We start from the raw sequence: 18,082 nt of genomic DNA on the forward strand, positions 1-18,082 counted from the left end.
CTTTATTTAAGGGGTTTTGGTACCATCTATTGAGGTCGCCGACCAAAATTTAAGAGGAGTTAGTGGATTTCAGAGCATTTAGCTGCTGAGTGATCTCACATCCAAAGTCTGATACCAAAGAAGGGGGTCTATACAATACAATAAAATTAATGCATGCTCTAGGGGTTGGGGAATATTTGAGGTGTAATGTTTCACAGCCATTACAGGCTATTGAGGCTTTGAAAAGACTATATGCTTCTTTTACAATTAAGGCCACTCCACCTCCTACCCCTTTTTCCCTGTTTTGGTGGTATACAGTTTGAATAGAGCAATTCATCAGCTAAAGAAGAAAAAGTTGAATGGTGAAGAATTTAGAAGCAAGGTGAAATATTGTAAACAGAAGTACAGGAACTGGCTAAACAGTCATCAAGTAGCTATAAAACAGAACGATTCAGAACTCATGTTTCAATCCATGAGGAGCTCTACTCCAAGATCCTTTTGGGCTCTGGTTTATGGTACTGAAACACACAATTACAGCTGGCCTTGAACCCAATAGCCGCCCAGGATTGGAAAGCTTATTTTGAGAATGTATACAGAGCATCTAATTCAGAGGCGGTTATATGGGAAGTACATGATCAGAATAAATGGAATCTAGATGTGTCTCCCACGAATATAGAGATATATATTGAAAGCAAAAGCTTCAAATACTCCAGGGCCAAATCATTTATCGTTCATGACACTAAAAAAATAATAAGGAACTTTGGGCAAAGATGCTGCACGTCCTATTTACTGATGTCATTAAACATATATATATATATATATATATGTTACCGAAATCATGGCTACTATCTTATGTTCTACCGATATTCAAGAAAGGTAATCGAATGTGTCCTATAAACTATCGGCCGATTTCATTAATGAATGTTGAGGCGAAAATATTTTCATCAATAGTGCTGGATAGATTATTAGGTTGGATAGAGGAAAAGAGCATAATGGATATAAGGCAGATTGGGTTTAGGAAGGGCATAAGTACGGATGCGGGTGGAATGTTAATGATGTAACTACAAGGAATAGCTAGAGTTAAAATGAGGATGCCATTGTATGTTGCATCCATGGACATCTCTGCGGCCTTTGATAGGGTTGATAGGCCAACACTGTGGAGGAGACTGATCCAGCTACACATTGATAATGATCTGTTAAAAATACTGGTCAGTTTATATTCAGATACGAGGATATGTTTAAGACTGAGTAATGAAGGAGAGATGTCTAAAGACATAAATGTTGCTAATGGACTGAAACAGGGATGTGCTTTGGTGGCAATTCTATTCAATTTATACATATCTTCCGCTGGTAGTGAACAAGAAGGGAAAGGTCTTGTTCCCCCGAAACTCGGTAAAATTCATATACAATGGTGCGCCTATGTGGATGACTTTTTGCTATTTGATACAACTAAAATAGGCCTGCAACGATTAATAGGGGCATTTGAGGTCTTTATTACTAAATTGAAACTCCAAATAAATGCAAAAAAAACAGCAATCCTAAACATAGGTAGAAGTACTAAGGTTACTCGGGGCTATTCTTGGCATTGTGGAGGAATTAAAATTAAAGCACAGAAAACTTTGAAATATCTTGGCTTTATATGTTCAAGCATGCCATCAAATAACTTTATAAAAACATGTTTAAAACAAAAGGCCATGGATGCAGCAAAGCAGTTAAGGGTAGTAGAAAGGAAGTACGGAAAGTATACCTTACTTCCATGCTTGGAATATTACAGTAAAAAAAATTATTCCTACACTGTGCTATGGCCTGGAATTTATACCTGATGTATTATCGCCTTATTTAAAGGTAATAGAAGGAATGATTTGGAGGAATGTATTATTCTTTTTACCCAAATGTTTGCTTTTTGAAGCAGTTCATTATGAACTTGGTTTATATTCCTCAGAAAGCTATATGATGTGGAAAAAGGCGGGACTATTAAGGAAATGTCTGTTAAGTAATTAAAATGTATTATATGATGATTAATGATGAAATTGGAAATTATTCAAGAGAACTTAGGGCATCGGTTGAGGGATCAATGTGCAGTTTGGGTAGATCGGTAAATATCTTGATAGAGAAGTGGCTAAAACAAAGAAGTTAATAAAAGCATATGATTGGCATTCCAATAATGCCTCATTATTAAATTCTAAATTATATATGAATTCAGTATCCTTTTGGAAATGGGAACCGAAAGCGGAATCTTACATATTGAAATATCTATCTCGTAAGATCCGAAACTGAACAATGAGATATTGAACCAATATGCTAAATACTCAGGAGATAAGAAATATACGGTTTCCTGATGAAGAGGAATTTAAATATTCTAACTATTGTCGGGTCCAAGGAGAATGTGGAACGTTATACCATTTAATAGTTAAATGCCCGAAACTCCTGCAGAAGCAATTGGAACATTTTGAACAATTTGTCTCTGATACATCACGAGTAAACAGTGATTTGCTGCGGTATGAAATTCTACATGGTAAATCAATAGCGCTGAAAATAAGAACAATCTCCTTCTTAAAAAATGTATGTGGCTTGGAATAGGAGTAATTGAATATTAGTCACGGTAAAATGAGTTTTTTTTTCCTTGTCATGAAATGGAATTGTAAATAGTTTGTAAATAATTGAAATGAAATGTTATAATTATGAGGTATATACTAATGTTTTAACTTGAAATAGTGATTCTAGATAATAGTAAAGAAATAAAACAAATTGTAAAATGTAATGCTTTTAAAAGCATTGGCTTTAAAATGGTATAAGTCAATTTTTGTAAAGGTTTGAATAAACCAAGACAAATAAAAAAAAAATAATAAAAAAAGAAATTCTTTCTGATGGATGTTACTTCCATGTATTCCTTATCTATGATATTCTATCTGCAGTGCAGCTGATCTTCGAAAACATTTCCACTAGCAGGGGGCACAGCACAGATCTGCGTTGGCTGTGCCCGATGGCTCTACGCACCACGCATGATGTTGGGCCAGTATATATTATGGCTCCATGCACCATGGCCTCAGTTCTGCCTTTTCCCCCAGCCTTTGGTTTCTGGAGGGACACAGAACTCATGAATGTCCATCTGCCAAGAGGTGCAGGATGGGAGGGCGATGAGTCATCTGTGGAATGAACATCCATTAGAAATAACATTACTGAGTAATTTGTTCATCTAATTGATCCCTTCCTCCCACTGATTACTCATCTATGATAGACTGCTATAGCGGTATGTGGATCTTGAGGAGATAGGAGAGCAAAAGGAGACCACCTAAACCAGACTACTCTGGAGGACAGTTCAGCCAAAGTGGGAGTCCTGTGCCGAAAGGGAATCCAAGCAATAATGTCTGGAAAAGCCCTCGTATCTGCCTGGCAAATGTCCAAGACAGGAACTCCCCTCTGAAGGGCAGAGGTGACAGCGAGGTCTCTGGGAGAATGAGCCCCGACACCTTCAGGCACATTGTTCCCAGGCAGATCATAGCATTCTGAGATGTAGCGAATTATTCACTTTGACAGTGTCTGTTTGGTCACAGCCCTGCCAGCACAAGCACCAGCATAACTCACAAAAAGCGGCTAATCTTTCCTGACTGACATCCCTCATCCAAGAGACATAGTACCCGAGAGCCCACGCCAGGTCCAGCTAAAGGATACACTCCTCTGCCTTGGAAGGATGAGGGGGAGGAAAAAACACTTCAAGATGGATCTTTTGAGAGAGAGACGAGTCCTGAGACCACATTCAGGAGGAAAGCAGATCTCACTCAACCTCAGCTTCTCTTTAAAGAAAGCCAAATAGCGATGTATTACAGAGAAGGCCTGGAGGTCACTGAGCCACCAACTAGGAAAATAACCTTAACGGTGAGAGAGAACATGAATGCAAGGGATCAAACAGAGCACTCAAAGAATGTCACCACTAAATTAAAATCCCACACCGGAACCACTAACTGGCGTGGTGGAAACAGATTACACAATCCCTGCTAAAATTGGATGTTAGTGGGAATTGTGAAGAAAGAGCTGCCTTGTGCAGGGTCCCTTTTGAAAACCAAGATACCGGCGAGGTACCCCTTAACAGTGCCAATTTGTAGGCTGGAAAGCAAAAATCCTTAACGGAGGATATGGGGTAGGTGAACGTATCCAGATCCTTCTCCCAGCACCAAGCTGAGAGTCCACATCATCCGGAGGCATAAATAGACTTAATGGTAGACCTTGGAGCTAAGGGAACCATCGAGGACGCTGTCTCACAAGTTCCACTCTTTGTATCTCAGCCTCTCAGCAGCCTGAAGGTTCAAGCAGGTGAGGTTTGGGTGAAGGACCCGCCACTCCGACTGGGACAGCAAATCTACTCTCTTTGGCAGGTGACAGGGAGGGCAGATGGACATGTGCAGGCACTAAGGGTACATTCTAAGAGCCGATTCCAGAGCGATCAAAAGCAACAAGAACCTAAACGGGTGCAGTCTCTTCAGAACAAGAGGAATGACAGGGATTGACACAGCATATCGTGGAGGTTGTACTTCCAGTCAATCGTCAGTGTGTCGCCCAGAGATCCTTGCCGAGAAAATTCCCTGGAAAATAACAACTTCCCCTTCCTGTTCACACTATAAGTGAAGATTCCCCCAGTGGGACAAGATCTCCTACAGAACCTCCTGGCAGAGTTATGATATGATTGGTTATTTATAACACGCTTAATAACCAGAGGTTTCTAGGTGCGTACCCAGGGTTCGAACCTGTGTTGCTCTGTGTCGTCTTGCTTCCAAGACGAGCACGTTGCCCCTGAGCTATCCTCCCCAAGACTATTCCTACTCGCAGCAGGCCGAAGTCAGTCTGCTCAGGGTATCTGCTATGACAGTCTTTGTTCCGGCAAGATCAACCGCCATCAGACGTCATTCTTCAGAACCAGTTTCATTGCTTCTCTGCACAGAGGCAAGGACCCCCACACCATCTCCTTTGTTGAGGAAGTTCATGGCTACTGTGTTGTCTGTTAGGAAAAGTACACACTTGCCCTTCACAGACAGGAGGAAGGCAACCTGTGCCTGCCTTATCACCTTTAATTCCAGCAAGTTGATGAAGTCTTGAGACTCAGAGGGAGACCGTACCCTGCTCACCATCAGATCCACCTGGTGAGTGACCAAACCTTAAAAGACGTGTTGGTGACCACTGCTAGATGAGGCCAGGGATGCTGAAGTAACACCACCTTTAACAGATTGTCTTACAGAGATCACCACGCAATGTCTGTGCTTGAGACTTGCAAAAGGTTTGACATGTTCCCCTGAAACTAAGACGCATGGCAACGGAGCATCCACTGAAGTGACCTCATGCGCAGTTGGGCAACATATGAAATACAAGCGCAAGTGTGTAAGAGCATGACAGAAAGGTGGGGAATAAATAAGACCACTGCAAAGAGAACTTTGTGAACAAATAAAGTGCGGCAAGGAGTAAGACTGGCATAGGATGTGTGAGACATTGTGGCAAAGCCAAAAGGATAATCAGGAGAAGCCAGGAAAGAGTAAAACTGCACATAAGGCCAAGAGGACGATAAGGAGAATCTAAGTGAATGCATATCTGTATAGAGGGGCAAGTGCAGACAAACCTGTGTGGGCTGAAGAGCCTAAGGTTCCTGACTTTGCGACCGGTGATGGGTGGAGCGTGTGGTCTGACAACTGCGCCTAGACCAGGGTACCCTCCATTTTGAAAACCGAAGACATTTTGAAACAAACTAAGAAGGAGCACTGTGAGTGAACTACTGTTAATGCAATCCAGAAGGAGTGTCAAGTTGACCTGGAGTGATGTTGAACATTGAAAGGCTGAAACAAGTATACATTGCTACGTTGAAGTCTTGGGGAACGGAACCCCAGGGCTTGCCGAACTGCAATGCTGTCTTGAGGACAGAGCCTCAAAATCTTTTTTCTTTTGAACTGTTTTACCTTGAAGTTGGGGAAGGGAACGTCGCAGATTGTGTGGAAATGTATTGCTTTGAACTTGGGAAAGAGAACCCAGAGGATTGTGTGGAACTGTATTGCTTTGAACTTGGGGAAGGGAACCTCAAGGATGTGTGGAACTGTATTGAACTTGGGGAAGGGGAGCTGAAGAGGAAGCTATGAGCTGGAAGAAGCTCAGAACTTTGTGTTGACCACCCTTTCTTTTATTAGTGACATCCCTACACATTGTTTAGCTTTAGTTGTGAGGGCACGGATAGGTTTTGGAAACAGACAGGCTTGTAAGTTGAACTTTCTGACTCTGACTTTCCTTTGTTTCATTCAGGTTGGGAAATCACACCTTAGGATAGGGCAAGTTAGGCCTTTAACCATCCTGACATTTGATTTAATAAACCATTTTATTTTGAACTTGAAGTCTGTTGTCGGCGTCTTACTTCATGATGCATTCACAGTAGGCATTGGGACTGGTTTAGTCATATTCACGTGAAGGCCCATTCTGTTTATAAGACAACACAGCATGTTGAAATCAAGCAACACTGTCTGGAAAGTGCTTGGCTTCATCAGCCATTCACTCAGATATAAACAAAGCTTTTCAAGACATAAGACTTGCCATGAAATTCCGTAAAACCCTTGGAGCAGATTTAAGTCACAAGGCAAGGACTTTGCACTGATAATAAAGCCTATTTATTATGAAGCTCGCAAATTTGCAATCGCAATTTCCTGGAAATTGATATGCGGTAGTATACTCTGACATGCGGCACATCTGGTTGGTCAGTATAAGGTGGGGAAAGATGTGATTTAGAGAAGGAATCATAATTGCTTCTTTCCCCATAGGTGTTTGAGGTTTTGAGGTCCAATAATGGCCTGAGTTAGTCTAAGCCTTTGTTCTCCATCAGAAAGAAAAATTAATAAATGCAATTTCCTCGCTTAGGCTTGGCTTACTGCTCCCATCTGAATCAGCATCTTTACCTTGTGGATCAGAAGATCTTTGTTTCAAGGTATTTTCTAGGAGTATTGCATGGAGGAGCATGGAGGAGTGGAAAGGAAAAAAGGAGCATACCCATTCTGTAAAATACTTTATGCTGGAAATGGATCTGTTCCCTCTCATCTGTGAAAACTATGAAAGGGGCAACATCAAAGGATCAGTGTGGGGGACGGGCTTTGCATGTGCTGTGGGAGCCTGCTTTCCTCCACTAGATCTCATTTTCTGGTAATGTGGTCTCTTTCCTATTACTGCTATGGATGCTGTTGATATTGCTACCCACAGGTAGACTGTACTTTGTGGGAGCAGCACCTCTTCACAGATGTTTGAATGTTCCAATGCAAAAGGAGGTGCTGGAAAAAGGCTATCATTTTCTGTGCCCCCTGCTTTCCTTGTATAGTGGGCAGTCAATGTCGAGTACCTCTTTCACACTTTTACTGCAAAGAGAGTCTGCCAGAGGATTATTTTCAGAAATATGCAATCTGATTCTGGGGCCTGCTACCTTATTTCACAACTGGATTTATGAGACAAAGATGAAGGTGGCTGGAACCCATGGAATCAGTAAATGAGGTGGTATCTTAAATCTGGAAATAGATGTTGAAATATTGAGTTTTATGATGTCTGAAAAGGTGAGTTAATTATCAGTTGTGAAGAATCACAGTGGTATAGTATCCGGGGATCTCCTGCAGACTCCCTAATCAGGATAAAAGGCTTCGGAAGGGACTCAGTCTTTAAGTGATCCTTGTTGCTAACTCCCAATGGCATTAGTTCTGGCCTTACTGAAAATATTATATCGCAATCTCTAGAACATATATCTGGCATCAGAACAAAAAACATTGACCAGTATCTGGACATCTTGCAAAAGTCATAACATTGTTCTACTAAAATACTAAGTATTGAAATGAATATGTTAACTAAAAAACATTTCTATATGAAATGTAGATATAATAGGTTTACCTGAATGTGCTGGCAAAGCAAGTGTTTTGGAATCAAACCGAACTGGCGCTTGCTTCATAATCTAAAAAGAAAATGGACAAACAATAACAATGCATTACTGTTACATTTTATTTTAATGGTGTACATCTTGCTTACAAAATGGGTAACTGGAATATAGGATGCAGAAAATAAACCAGAAACGTGCCAATATATGAATTCAATGCATGTTTATTTTTCTTTTCTCAATGGTGGTGTTGTGATATCAAGTAGTAAATCAACCCCACATTTCCTGTATATTCAGTATTTGCATCTATTGACCCATTCTTTATCCCTTTTGGGGCTGGTTCCATAATTGAAACATTATCGGTTATCCACTGTACTCTTATAGAACGGTTATTGAATATCCATGCAGTGATGAAAAACATATTTGTTAATAATGAGTTATCAGCAGTAAAGGTGATCACAACTACCAAGTTAATTAAGGCTGAGGGTTGTACCAGAGAACCATAGCTGCCCACTGTTTTTCACCAGACGTGCCGAAAGAAATACTTATGAAATATAAGGGAGTCGGGTAGGCTAGCTGTATCAAAGCAATAGACAAAAAATGTTGAAATGCATATGTGAATGCTGATCTACTCTGAAAAACAAGGCTATCAATCATAGGAAGAGATGGGAAATGGGGGAGCAACTAAGAGAAATATGTAATCATAAAATACATTTATAAAATCACAAAAGTTACATAGTACTATCTTTTGCAGTTATCATTAAATTGCATATTAAATAATCAACATGTAATGTGCATAAGGAAATCATTCTGTAATAATGTCAGAGCTCTGACGTCATTACATTGCATGTTACTGTTAGGCCCTTCCCTACCCTTTCCTCCTCAGCAGAAGACAATCCCCCACTCTTCACTGGCGACCAACTTGCTCAACACTCTGGTTCCATCCATCCTCCTTACCAGAGGCTGATCCATGCACCTTACCGTAAGGCCATTACCTTATCTTTAATAAAGGACGAGATGCCCCGGTTCTCCATTTGAGGCCCATCCCGACTTCTCACCCAATGCATATTCTCTATGTCACTTGGGCCAGAATGTGGAAATTATGTGCTATCCAGCTTCACCTAAAACTTCCCAATGAAAATCATTGCTACTTTGCTACGTTCGATAAGAACAACAGAAAAGATTTGAATTGAATGTTAATTGTTTTGGCATTATGCAGGATGATATACCCTCCCCCCCAAAAGTATGTTACGCGGATATTAAAGGTCATCTTAGAGTTCTGTTCTTGTACAAATCATTAGGCCTGCTGTCCCATGGTTGAAATGGCAAAGAACCATGTGAACTTTCAAATCCTTAAAAGGCACAGTTAGTGAGTACATTGTTCTGTATATGATTGTAATGTTAGTTTGATGTTTTATAGGATACCAGTCTGCAGTAGAACCCCATCAAAGCTTGGGGGAGCATACAATACATTCTTCGGACCATAGAGTAGATGCACACTCATGGATGTTGATAGAAGAGGTACAACAACAAAAATAACATGTGGAAAGGTGATCGTGTGAAGAAGCAATAAACCGCAGCATGGGCATTACTGTGTGAGCTAATGCCCAGAAACCAAGTTACAGAACCAAGCCAGGGCATTAATGTTAGTCCTGGGGCTTTATCCAAATCCGGCAATGTCCCCACCTGGAGAGGTTTTATTGCTATCAGCATCCCAGATGGTTTTACTGGGATGCTAATATTTACTGGGATGCTATATTTTTTTTAAAGTTCATAAACAGCGTGTTTGCCGTTTCTCAACTACAAAACAAGATGGCCACCTTGGACAAAGGAGAAGGCAACTGCACATAGTCCCTTCTCCCTTTCCCTGGCAGTCACTATTGCAACATGGAAGCACTGGGAACACAGAGGGACAAGGAATCTCCTGGTAAGTGTGATAGGGGTGGTCGAGGGACGTGGAAATTGGGGGTCGGTGGAAGGTGCCATGGAGGAGAGCAGCGAGACCTCCCGCTTCTGAGGCGGCTTGGAACTGGGCCTTTACAATGAGGTAAAGACCCAGTTCTGAGCTTCCTGATTGATGGGGAGGCTGCTAAATACCATCCTCCCCCGCCAGGCTGCTAGTAATTAAAGGTGTACACTAAAGATGGTTCAGGCTCTTCAGTCCATCACTAGCCTTAATGGAAAGCCTCAAGTCAGGACCACTAACATCTTGGGCTTGCCAAACTTCAAACACCTGCAAATCTTCCAGGACCCAGGAATCCTAAAGGAACCACAACCACAGGGAAAATACAAAAGGTTCCCCTGATTAGCAGTCAGGTTGGAAGGATGGGCACTCTCAGTTTTCCCTTGCCATCATGTGAAAGGTCAGAGGAACCAGTTAACCACTCAAGCCTCAGGGAGCGGGGGTGAACCCAGGCTTAAAAAACCTTACAAACCCTAAGGGGTACAGGAAACCTCCCCACCCAATAATGTAAAAGGTCTTAGGAGTTATAAGGAGATCACTGTAGACCATCTGGAAAGAAAAGTTAAATATAACAATGGAGCAGGTTTTCCTTTAGCACTTATAAATCATGCTAATCACATATTACAACCCAAGTATACAGGCATTGCTATTAGGGCAGAATTCCATTTTTGGCATTCTGCGCACCATTTTATGAGACCCCTAAAGTCAGCCCTAATATGAGGATAAGCATCAGTGTGCACCGGTTTTTTGCTGCAAACACATTTTTGGCAATGGCACTATAGGCCACTGTGGGCAGCAGCTGCTGCAGTCAAAATGTTAAGATAGAATTCATGAACACCACAAAATACATTTTCACTGATTTCCTGTGCATGATATTAAATACATTCTAGTGGATTGGTATACATGTTAATGGCAAGAAATGAAAAAGAAAGAAAATACCCAATTTTAAGATATCATATCAAAGTCAGTTGTGGAATTATTTTTTCTACTGTTGATCCATAGTGTACCTTAGGGTTGTCAATGATGGGAGTTACAATAAGATCGGAGTCAGTGTAGATCAGCTCTTTTATCTTGGTTTCCATGTCCTGCTCACTATAGGAAACATTTTCCACCTGAAAAAGTAAATGTAGTGTTAAATCACTAAGATAATTTAACAAATAGGACGACTGTAATTCAAAGTACACCTTGCGCTTTACACGCGTCAGAAATCTATGCTTGATTACATTTCGAAGGATCAAATCCTTAATTTTGGCGGGTTTCCAGTGGTTTCAGTCAAAGTTGAAAAGTATTCACCTAGTCTGTCCCTGTTGTAAGCTCTTTGAATAAAATCCAAGGGTGTTTATTGAAATATTTTGTCAGAATTGCTGTTTCTTGATTCCTTTTTCAGGGTCTATAGGACTCGGGAATAGTTGGCTCTAGGGTCGTCCTCTTCTCTCTCTCAACTTCCCCGGGCTTGGGACCCACCTCTCAACCCCAGACGTCCCTACCTGGCTGTTAGTGACTACTGATTGGCAACCGCTTGCTGTCTCTCTTCTCACTACAACTAATGGTGTTCTCCCTAAGTCGTTGGCTATCGGACTCCCTAGGGAACTTCGAAACCCTCCCCTCTCCTATTGTTAGTTAGAAAATCGGGAATGGTGCCTAGTTCATCCAGCGTCACGCCCACACCTTTCACAGCCTCACACTCTTGATCCTTTTCTATACTGAACCTTTTTATTTACTGTTCTCCTTCCACTACGTCATTGTCCCTCTAATCTCGCACTCTGCCTTTCCACCTCCACCCTTCGATCTTACTTCTTTTCCCACTCCTGTTCATACTATGACTGATACCTCCCACTACTCTAACTCTATTCCGTCTTCCCCCTCCTTCCTCTCATCCCACTTGTCCGCTTCCGACTATTCCTTTAATCCTAACTCCTCTACAAATATATAACAATATCTATTCCGATCCTCCCACTCACTGTCACTCTACGGCTACTACCACGACTACTGTTCCCACTCTGCTACTATTACTACCTCTCTTTGTCTCTACTATTCCAAGATAAGGTGTGCTGCGCACCACTCTCACTGTTACAGCCCCAGGGATAGTGTGCCCTGCTCACCCTTTGTACTAGCTCCTGTTCAACCTACAGGGACTCCCCAGGGATATGGTGCCCTGCTCACCAGAACATATGGTGCCCTGCTCATCCTTTTACTACTAATTCCCACTCTAGTCCTACGCTAGTTACTCCCACCACCTACTGCCTCTACTCCCAACCACTACTACATCCGTCACTACTACTACCCCAATCCACTACTCCAACCCCACCTCTACTGCTCACACTCCTCTCTCTCTCTCTCTCACACAAGCATTCTACAGACCCCCTCCTTAACAATATCCTCCACACTCCAAAATGCGCTCGCCTTCACTGGTCTCTCGGACGTCCTCCACCTCCTCCAACCAACCCACACTGACACACACTTCCTTAAATACCCACACCCTCCCAGGATTGGCCACTTACCTTAACCAACAGCTTACCTGGCTCCAGGGTGTGTGACAGTGGAGTACTTAAAAGGGCTAGTAAACCCCACCCTTTTTTCAACATGAACCTGCTGGGGTCCCGGGATGCTGGACTCCTTAAGGGCTGCAAGCCCTTTAAAATAATAATATTCTAATGCTTGGAGGCATAGTGGAAAAGGCCTCCATGGGAGGTGGAACAATGGAATATGCATTTTCTAAACCAAATGAAATTTTGAAATTACTTTGCGGAGAAAGGAAGGCCTCATTCTGAGGATAACCTTATCTCTCGAGAAGATGGTGTATGAAAGTTTGCAGGATAGGGCCCGTAACTTGCTCACTGTTCCTGTCAATGTTATCTTCTTGCCAATCCCAAAAGACTTTGCAGGACAAGGTTGTGGTGTTGAGTGATGCAGGCGTTTGGCGGCGATGGGGTAGTGGTGCAGATTGTGAGCACGGGTGACCTCACCCTCCTGTCTGCGGCTGCAAGGTAAGAAGGTCCCGGGAGAGTTAGCTTCACTACACCTCACGCAGCCCCCCTGATGTTGTGTCCCTTCTGTATTTGTATTGTTTTATATAGCGCTTTAATCCTTATCCCTCTTGCATACGCATTGCTGCTCCAGCAACCGATCCTCGCACCCCTTTAACCCCCAAACCCTTGCGCCCCTTCTCCCTCTTGCATACACGTTGCACCCCCTGCAACCGATCCTTGCAGCCCGCCCCTTGCCACCACACATGCTTGTGCCACCCTTCTTACATGCGCTCCCACGCAACATGACCGCGTGCACTCCCCCGCTTCTCTAGCCCTGTGCGCTCACTCGCGTCCTAAGTCCCCGCATGCTGTGCACGTGTGCGCACTCCCTCGCATCTTGGCTGTGTGCACTCCCTTGCTTCTCTAACCGCGCGTCCTTCCTTGCATCGGAAGTTCCCGCATCCTGTTGCATGTGCGTGCGCTCCCTCGTAACTTGGCCGCATTCGCTCCCCTGCTCCTCTAGCCGTGTGCGCTCCCTCGCATAGTAGGTCTGCGCATCCTGTTTCACCCCACTCCTGCAGTCCCTTCCTTCCTCTCGCATCTTAGCCCTTCCCTTCTTCGATCTATTGTGTAATGTTTTGACACTGTGTTGTTCTCAACAGTTTGTGGCATTAAATTGCATTGCCTGCATTCTTCACTTCTAGGTTCCTCTTGAGCTCTGTTTTTTGCTTTTGGTTCTGTATTGCATCTGCATTCTTTACTTTTAGGTTCCCCGTTGTGCTCTTTGCTTTGCTGTTGGTTCTGTATTGCATCTGATTTTTAGGTTTGTTCTTGTTCTTGGCTGAGCTCTCCTCCCTTTTGTAGCCCCCTTGTGCCTACCTTCCTGTCTGCCCCCACCCCCCTGCATGACCATTCTCCCCTGCTTGGGCTCCCCTTTCGCACCCCTATTTCCTCCCTGCACGCCCTTTGGTGCTCTCTGTCTCACTGATCTTCTCAGATTACTTTATCGACTATCCTATCCCTCTCACGAAGTCTGGCAGGAAGAAGCTCAAAAGGAACATCCTGGTCTGCACCCCAGGCCTCCCTATCGCTGATACCAACTCCGTTGGTGACGGTGTGCTATATAAATACCTTTAACATTAACATACCTACACCAGTGCTTCCTCCAGACAGACCCTTACCGACATATTCTTGGTCGTTCCCTCTCCAGGCCTATGGACCCCTCATATGGTCTCTGTTCTCTCCCCTTTTTACTCTTCTCCCACTAATGGTGACACATGGTGAGAGGCACTCCTGGCCCCCGTCCACTCCACTAAGTCCATCATTAATGTCTACTTAAATGGCACCGTCTTGGTCCAGGGCCCTCAGTCCAATATCCTCCTTTTCAACTTCCTTTCCTCTCCTGCTATACCTTCTTAACCCTCTCAGGCTCCTATGCAGCCTCCTTCCTCAGCCACCTCGGCACCTTCTGCTGCTTCTCTGGCCACCCTGTTGCCTCCCTGAGGGGATGAGTATATGACCTACGGGACACTAAGAGACATTATCAAAATACCATAATGAAGGGAATAGGGTCTGGGACCCTTGCAAGGAAAGATCATACCAAGTTTCAAGAGTACCCAATCTTCTTTGTGACAGTGCTCGGATGGAAGGTGGCCCAGGGCTTTCAAGTAAGAAAGGAGAAGGTGAAGAGAACTGTGGGAAAATGGAAATGGAATAAACCAAGTCTGCATGTGAGACCAAGAGACTATAAAGAGAACTACAAGAGCGATATATATGAATACAGCACTTGACAGGTAAACCAAGTCTGTGTTTGGGACTATGTGGCCTAAGAGAAAAGGAAATCAGGTCTGACAACCATGGTCAAGGCCCTACTGCTCCCCCACCACCCTAAACTCCTTCTCTTCATTGAAACACCTGGTAGCAGGAAACCAGGGCTGCCAACCAGGGTAGGGGCCCACTGTATTTTGGAGAAGCATCCAAGCCACTCTTCTTCGTCGCAGTGCCTAGTAGAAGGAAACCAGGACTGCCAACCGTGACTGGGACCCACCGCAGCTTGGAGGATTATCCAGGCCAGTCTTCTTCGTCGCAGTGCCTGGTGGAAGGAAGCCAGGACTGCCAACCGGGGGCAGAGACCCACCATAGCTTAGAGAAGCATCCACGCCAAGAAAATGGAGAAAGGCTGATTGGGTGCGGGAGACAGTCCCCCAACAGTTGAGGATTGTGACATCAGACTGTTGCATTTGGACATCCTGACGGTGACACTACTTTTGGTTGAGACAGGGAAACCCCTCCTAGGGTTAGGGCAAGATAGGGTTTTCTTTTCATTTAGCACTTTGAATAAAGGTTTATGTCAACCACAATGACCCCTCCGTGTCAGAGTCTTACTTCTGGTGCCCTACACCTGGTTGTTTTTTAATAGGATGGCATTGGCCCAGATTTATATGGCAGCAAGACAATTTCTGACATTATTGTTCCATTCAGTATTTAAGGCGTCAAAGTCGAGCATAATCTGAGAATCTTCAGCGTAATTGAAGAATGTAATTCCCAAACTAGCTATGAGGTCCATCAAAGGGCATAGTTAAGGGTGTGAGGGTGGCAGGAACTTTCTTTTACCTCTTCTTTTTATACAATTCAGAATGTGTGCACTTGAGATTTTGCTCTAACGTTTCACATCTTTTAAACTAGAATTCAAAAACGTATAAAATCATCTGAATTAAAAAAACGTGAGTATTCGACAACATTCCAATTGCCGCTCTGACAGCATGTTGACATGATAATTTTTACTATATCTTTACTAAATCTGCTCTTTACACTATAAACAGCTTTTACTGTAATCTAAGATCATGGTGCTAATTTGTTTAATGTCCGACAGATGCGAGGCTGACAGTTGGGAATTGAACCTGCGTTCTTAAGATTTCAGGAACAGGCACCACATCATAATGAGCTACCTTGCAGACTATAGTTTTATAGTTTTGACTTAAAGGGGTGGTGATAGCCAAATATATGAGAAAAGACTATTGGTTTAGAAAGCACAATTTTCTGCCATTTGCAAAGGGATGCATATATGCAGTATCATGACAAGTAGCACACTATCTGTCATCCAAATTCTTGAGGCATTTAGGCAATTTGAAACAGTCCTTGCCTTCAAATGTAGGTATATGAAAAGTAATGGGCTAATTGCAGCGACTTTAGAATGTCCTTATCTAGATTCTTGCCACAATTACGCAATTTAAAACAGTCATTTCTGCCTGCAAAAGCATCAGTCTGACAGGAATACGGTTATTTGCACCCATCAAGTAAGTTTTGTGATCATAATACGTAATAGCCCAGCGTGCCTTCAGCCACTTGATTTCTGAGCAATACAGTCAGTATTGCACACAGTCTTCAATTAAAGTGCTTAGCTGGTCTTGCTTCTTTTGCTTTTGTATATAAAATGTAGACTATTTGTAACATTTATTTTTTTTGTGAAGGAAAGGTAAAGTAGTGAATGGGGGATATGTCTGCCTATAGAAATGCCAGAGCAATGTTTATTTTGTCACTGTTCACTACTGCCATTGATCTTCCAGTCCTCATTTACTTTCCTGCGGACTTCAGGTGATTATTACAGTTATACACAACTCATACTCACCCTTAACGTGCATAAAGCCTTTTGTTTTGACTCGGCTGTCACAGCAACATTTTGATTCTTTAAACCCATAGCTATGCTAGTTCTAGGGGTAGGACGAGAGCTGCAAACAAATAATAGACAATTTTCCATATGTTTTCAAATTTGAAGATGTGCTACAATGAAGTTACAGACACATAATATCAGCAAAAGAAGTGTTGTTAAACCATGTACATTTAAGTGAACAATACTCTATGTTCCTGAATGTGAGGATTCCAAAATATGACATTTTAGAAAACAATGTAAGCATATTCCACCTAACAGGGTGCATGTAGAGGCTCCAAACATTAGTCTAGATAAGTTTAGAGTCAGACTCTGTGCACAGGAAATAGGTGGCCTCAACTACCGTCAAAACAGTTAGTCACTCAACAGAACTAGCAAAGCGCTCCATGATACAAAAACTAACAGCTCTGGTTTGTGAAAAACAAAATGAGAAGCACAGATTCAAAAGGACTCATTACAAATCAAAGGCAGGATGTTTGATATACCCAATATATTAACAGTCTTGAAAATAGATATTGCTGGGGGGCTTGGTCTGGAGGGGAGGCTTGGAAACACTTGATCTGCCTGCTCTGTTGAGCCCTTCCCTTCCAGCTGAACTGATCCGGCCCAAAGCTCATTCCAAACAAGACCAGCAGCAGTCTTATGAGGGGGCGGTAATGGTGACCTCATGGCTCTGCAGCTTGTAGGGGGGCTCCAGCAATGGATGCTTGTCTAAAGTCCCACTGGACCATTGCACTAAAATGGTGCATGTACGTCACTGTGGTTACTGATATGGTAGGTAGGGAGGTGTGACTCAGTGGTTGCAGGTTATTCCAGGGCCCTGTAAGTTAGCAGAGGACTATCTGACCAGCAACAGGACAAAGGTGGTGTGTGTCTTGCAGCCTTCTTCACCAATCCTTCCTCCACCCTTGTTCTCATGGAGGCATTGAGGCTCGAGGACAGCAATTGAGCCCCAAGAGGTTGTGGCATTCTCCAGGATGTTAAAAACAAGGGGGGTCCCTGGGAGTCTTTCTGCCAGACATTAGTCCTGGTTATGAGAGCCTTACCCAGATTCTTTAGCTCACTATCTTTCACAGAGGATAAATATCCCAAACATATCAGTCTTTGTCCTGCCCAGGGGCAGTCCAGAACCAAAATGCTAGGCTATTCTCCTATGAACAAGAGTACCAACAGCAACCCCAGACACGTCTTTCGGTCTGGTTGGACCTCATCAGTAGGGTGGAGCTGTGCCTCTCTAAGAATAGTGAGCAAGGGTTCCACGTCTGGATTACCCTAGCATCTGGGTAGAACTCTCGTAACCAGGACTAATGTCTGGCAGAGGGACTCCAAGGACCCCCCTTGTTAATTTGCATAATTTAAGTAACTTTGGGTCATCCCAAGTTACTAGGGGAATCCAGACGTGGGCCCCTGGCTCACTATTCTGAGGCCGAACAATGTCCACGTTTTTGGCATATCTAAGCATGTGCAAGATTCCTAACTGGGGGGTTTCGTGAAGGATATTGTGATAAGATAGACATACGAGACAGACAAGAGGACATATTTGAACAATGCTCTTTATTAAAGAAATAAAAGAAACTTCCTCTAAGCACTACTTCTATGGTAGATTCCCTATGCCAGAAAACAATAGAAAC

General features: G+C 43.1%; 1 protein-coding gene across 2 annotated transcripts in view; it reads right to left on the minus strand.

Annotated features, from left to right (window-relative positions):
• Window positions 1-18,082, minus strand: part of ULK4 (unc-51 like kinase 4) — a 2,742,936-nt gene that overhangs the window by 2,370,029 nt on the left and 354,825 nt on the right. For both annotated transcript variants that reach the window (XM_069648276.1, XM_069648275.1), the window contains exons 12-14: window positions 16,413-16,512; window positions 10,823-10,927; window positions 7,870-7,930 (exon numbers count right to left, since the gene is read on the minus strand). In XM_069648276.1, coding sequence (XP_069504377.1) covers window positions 7,870-7,930; window positions 10,823-10,927; window positions 16,413-16,512 — 266 coding nt within the window. The remainder of the gene's footprint in view (window positions 1-7,869; window positions 7,931-10,822; window positions 10,928-16,412; window positions 16,513-18,082) is intronic.

Source organism: Ambystoma mexicanum, chromosome 2q, assembly GCF_040938575.1.
Source record: "Ambystoma mexicanum isolate Mex_15411 chromosome 2q, UKY_AmexF1_1, whole genome shotgun sequence".
In the NCBI taxonomy this organism is placed as follows: Eukaryota; Metazoa; Chordata; class Amphibia; order Caudata; family Ambystomatidae; genus Ambystoma; species Ambystoma mexicanum.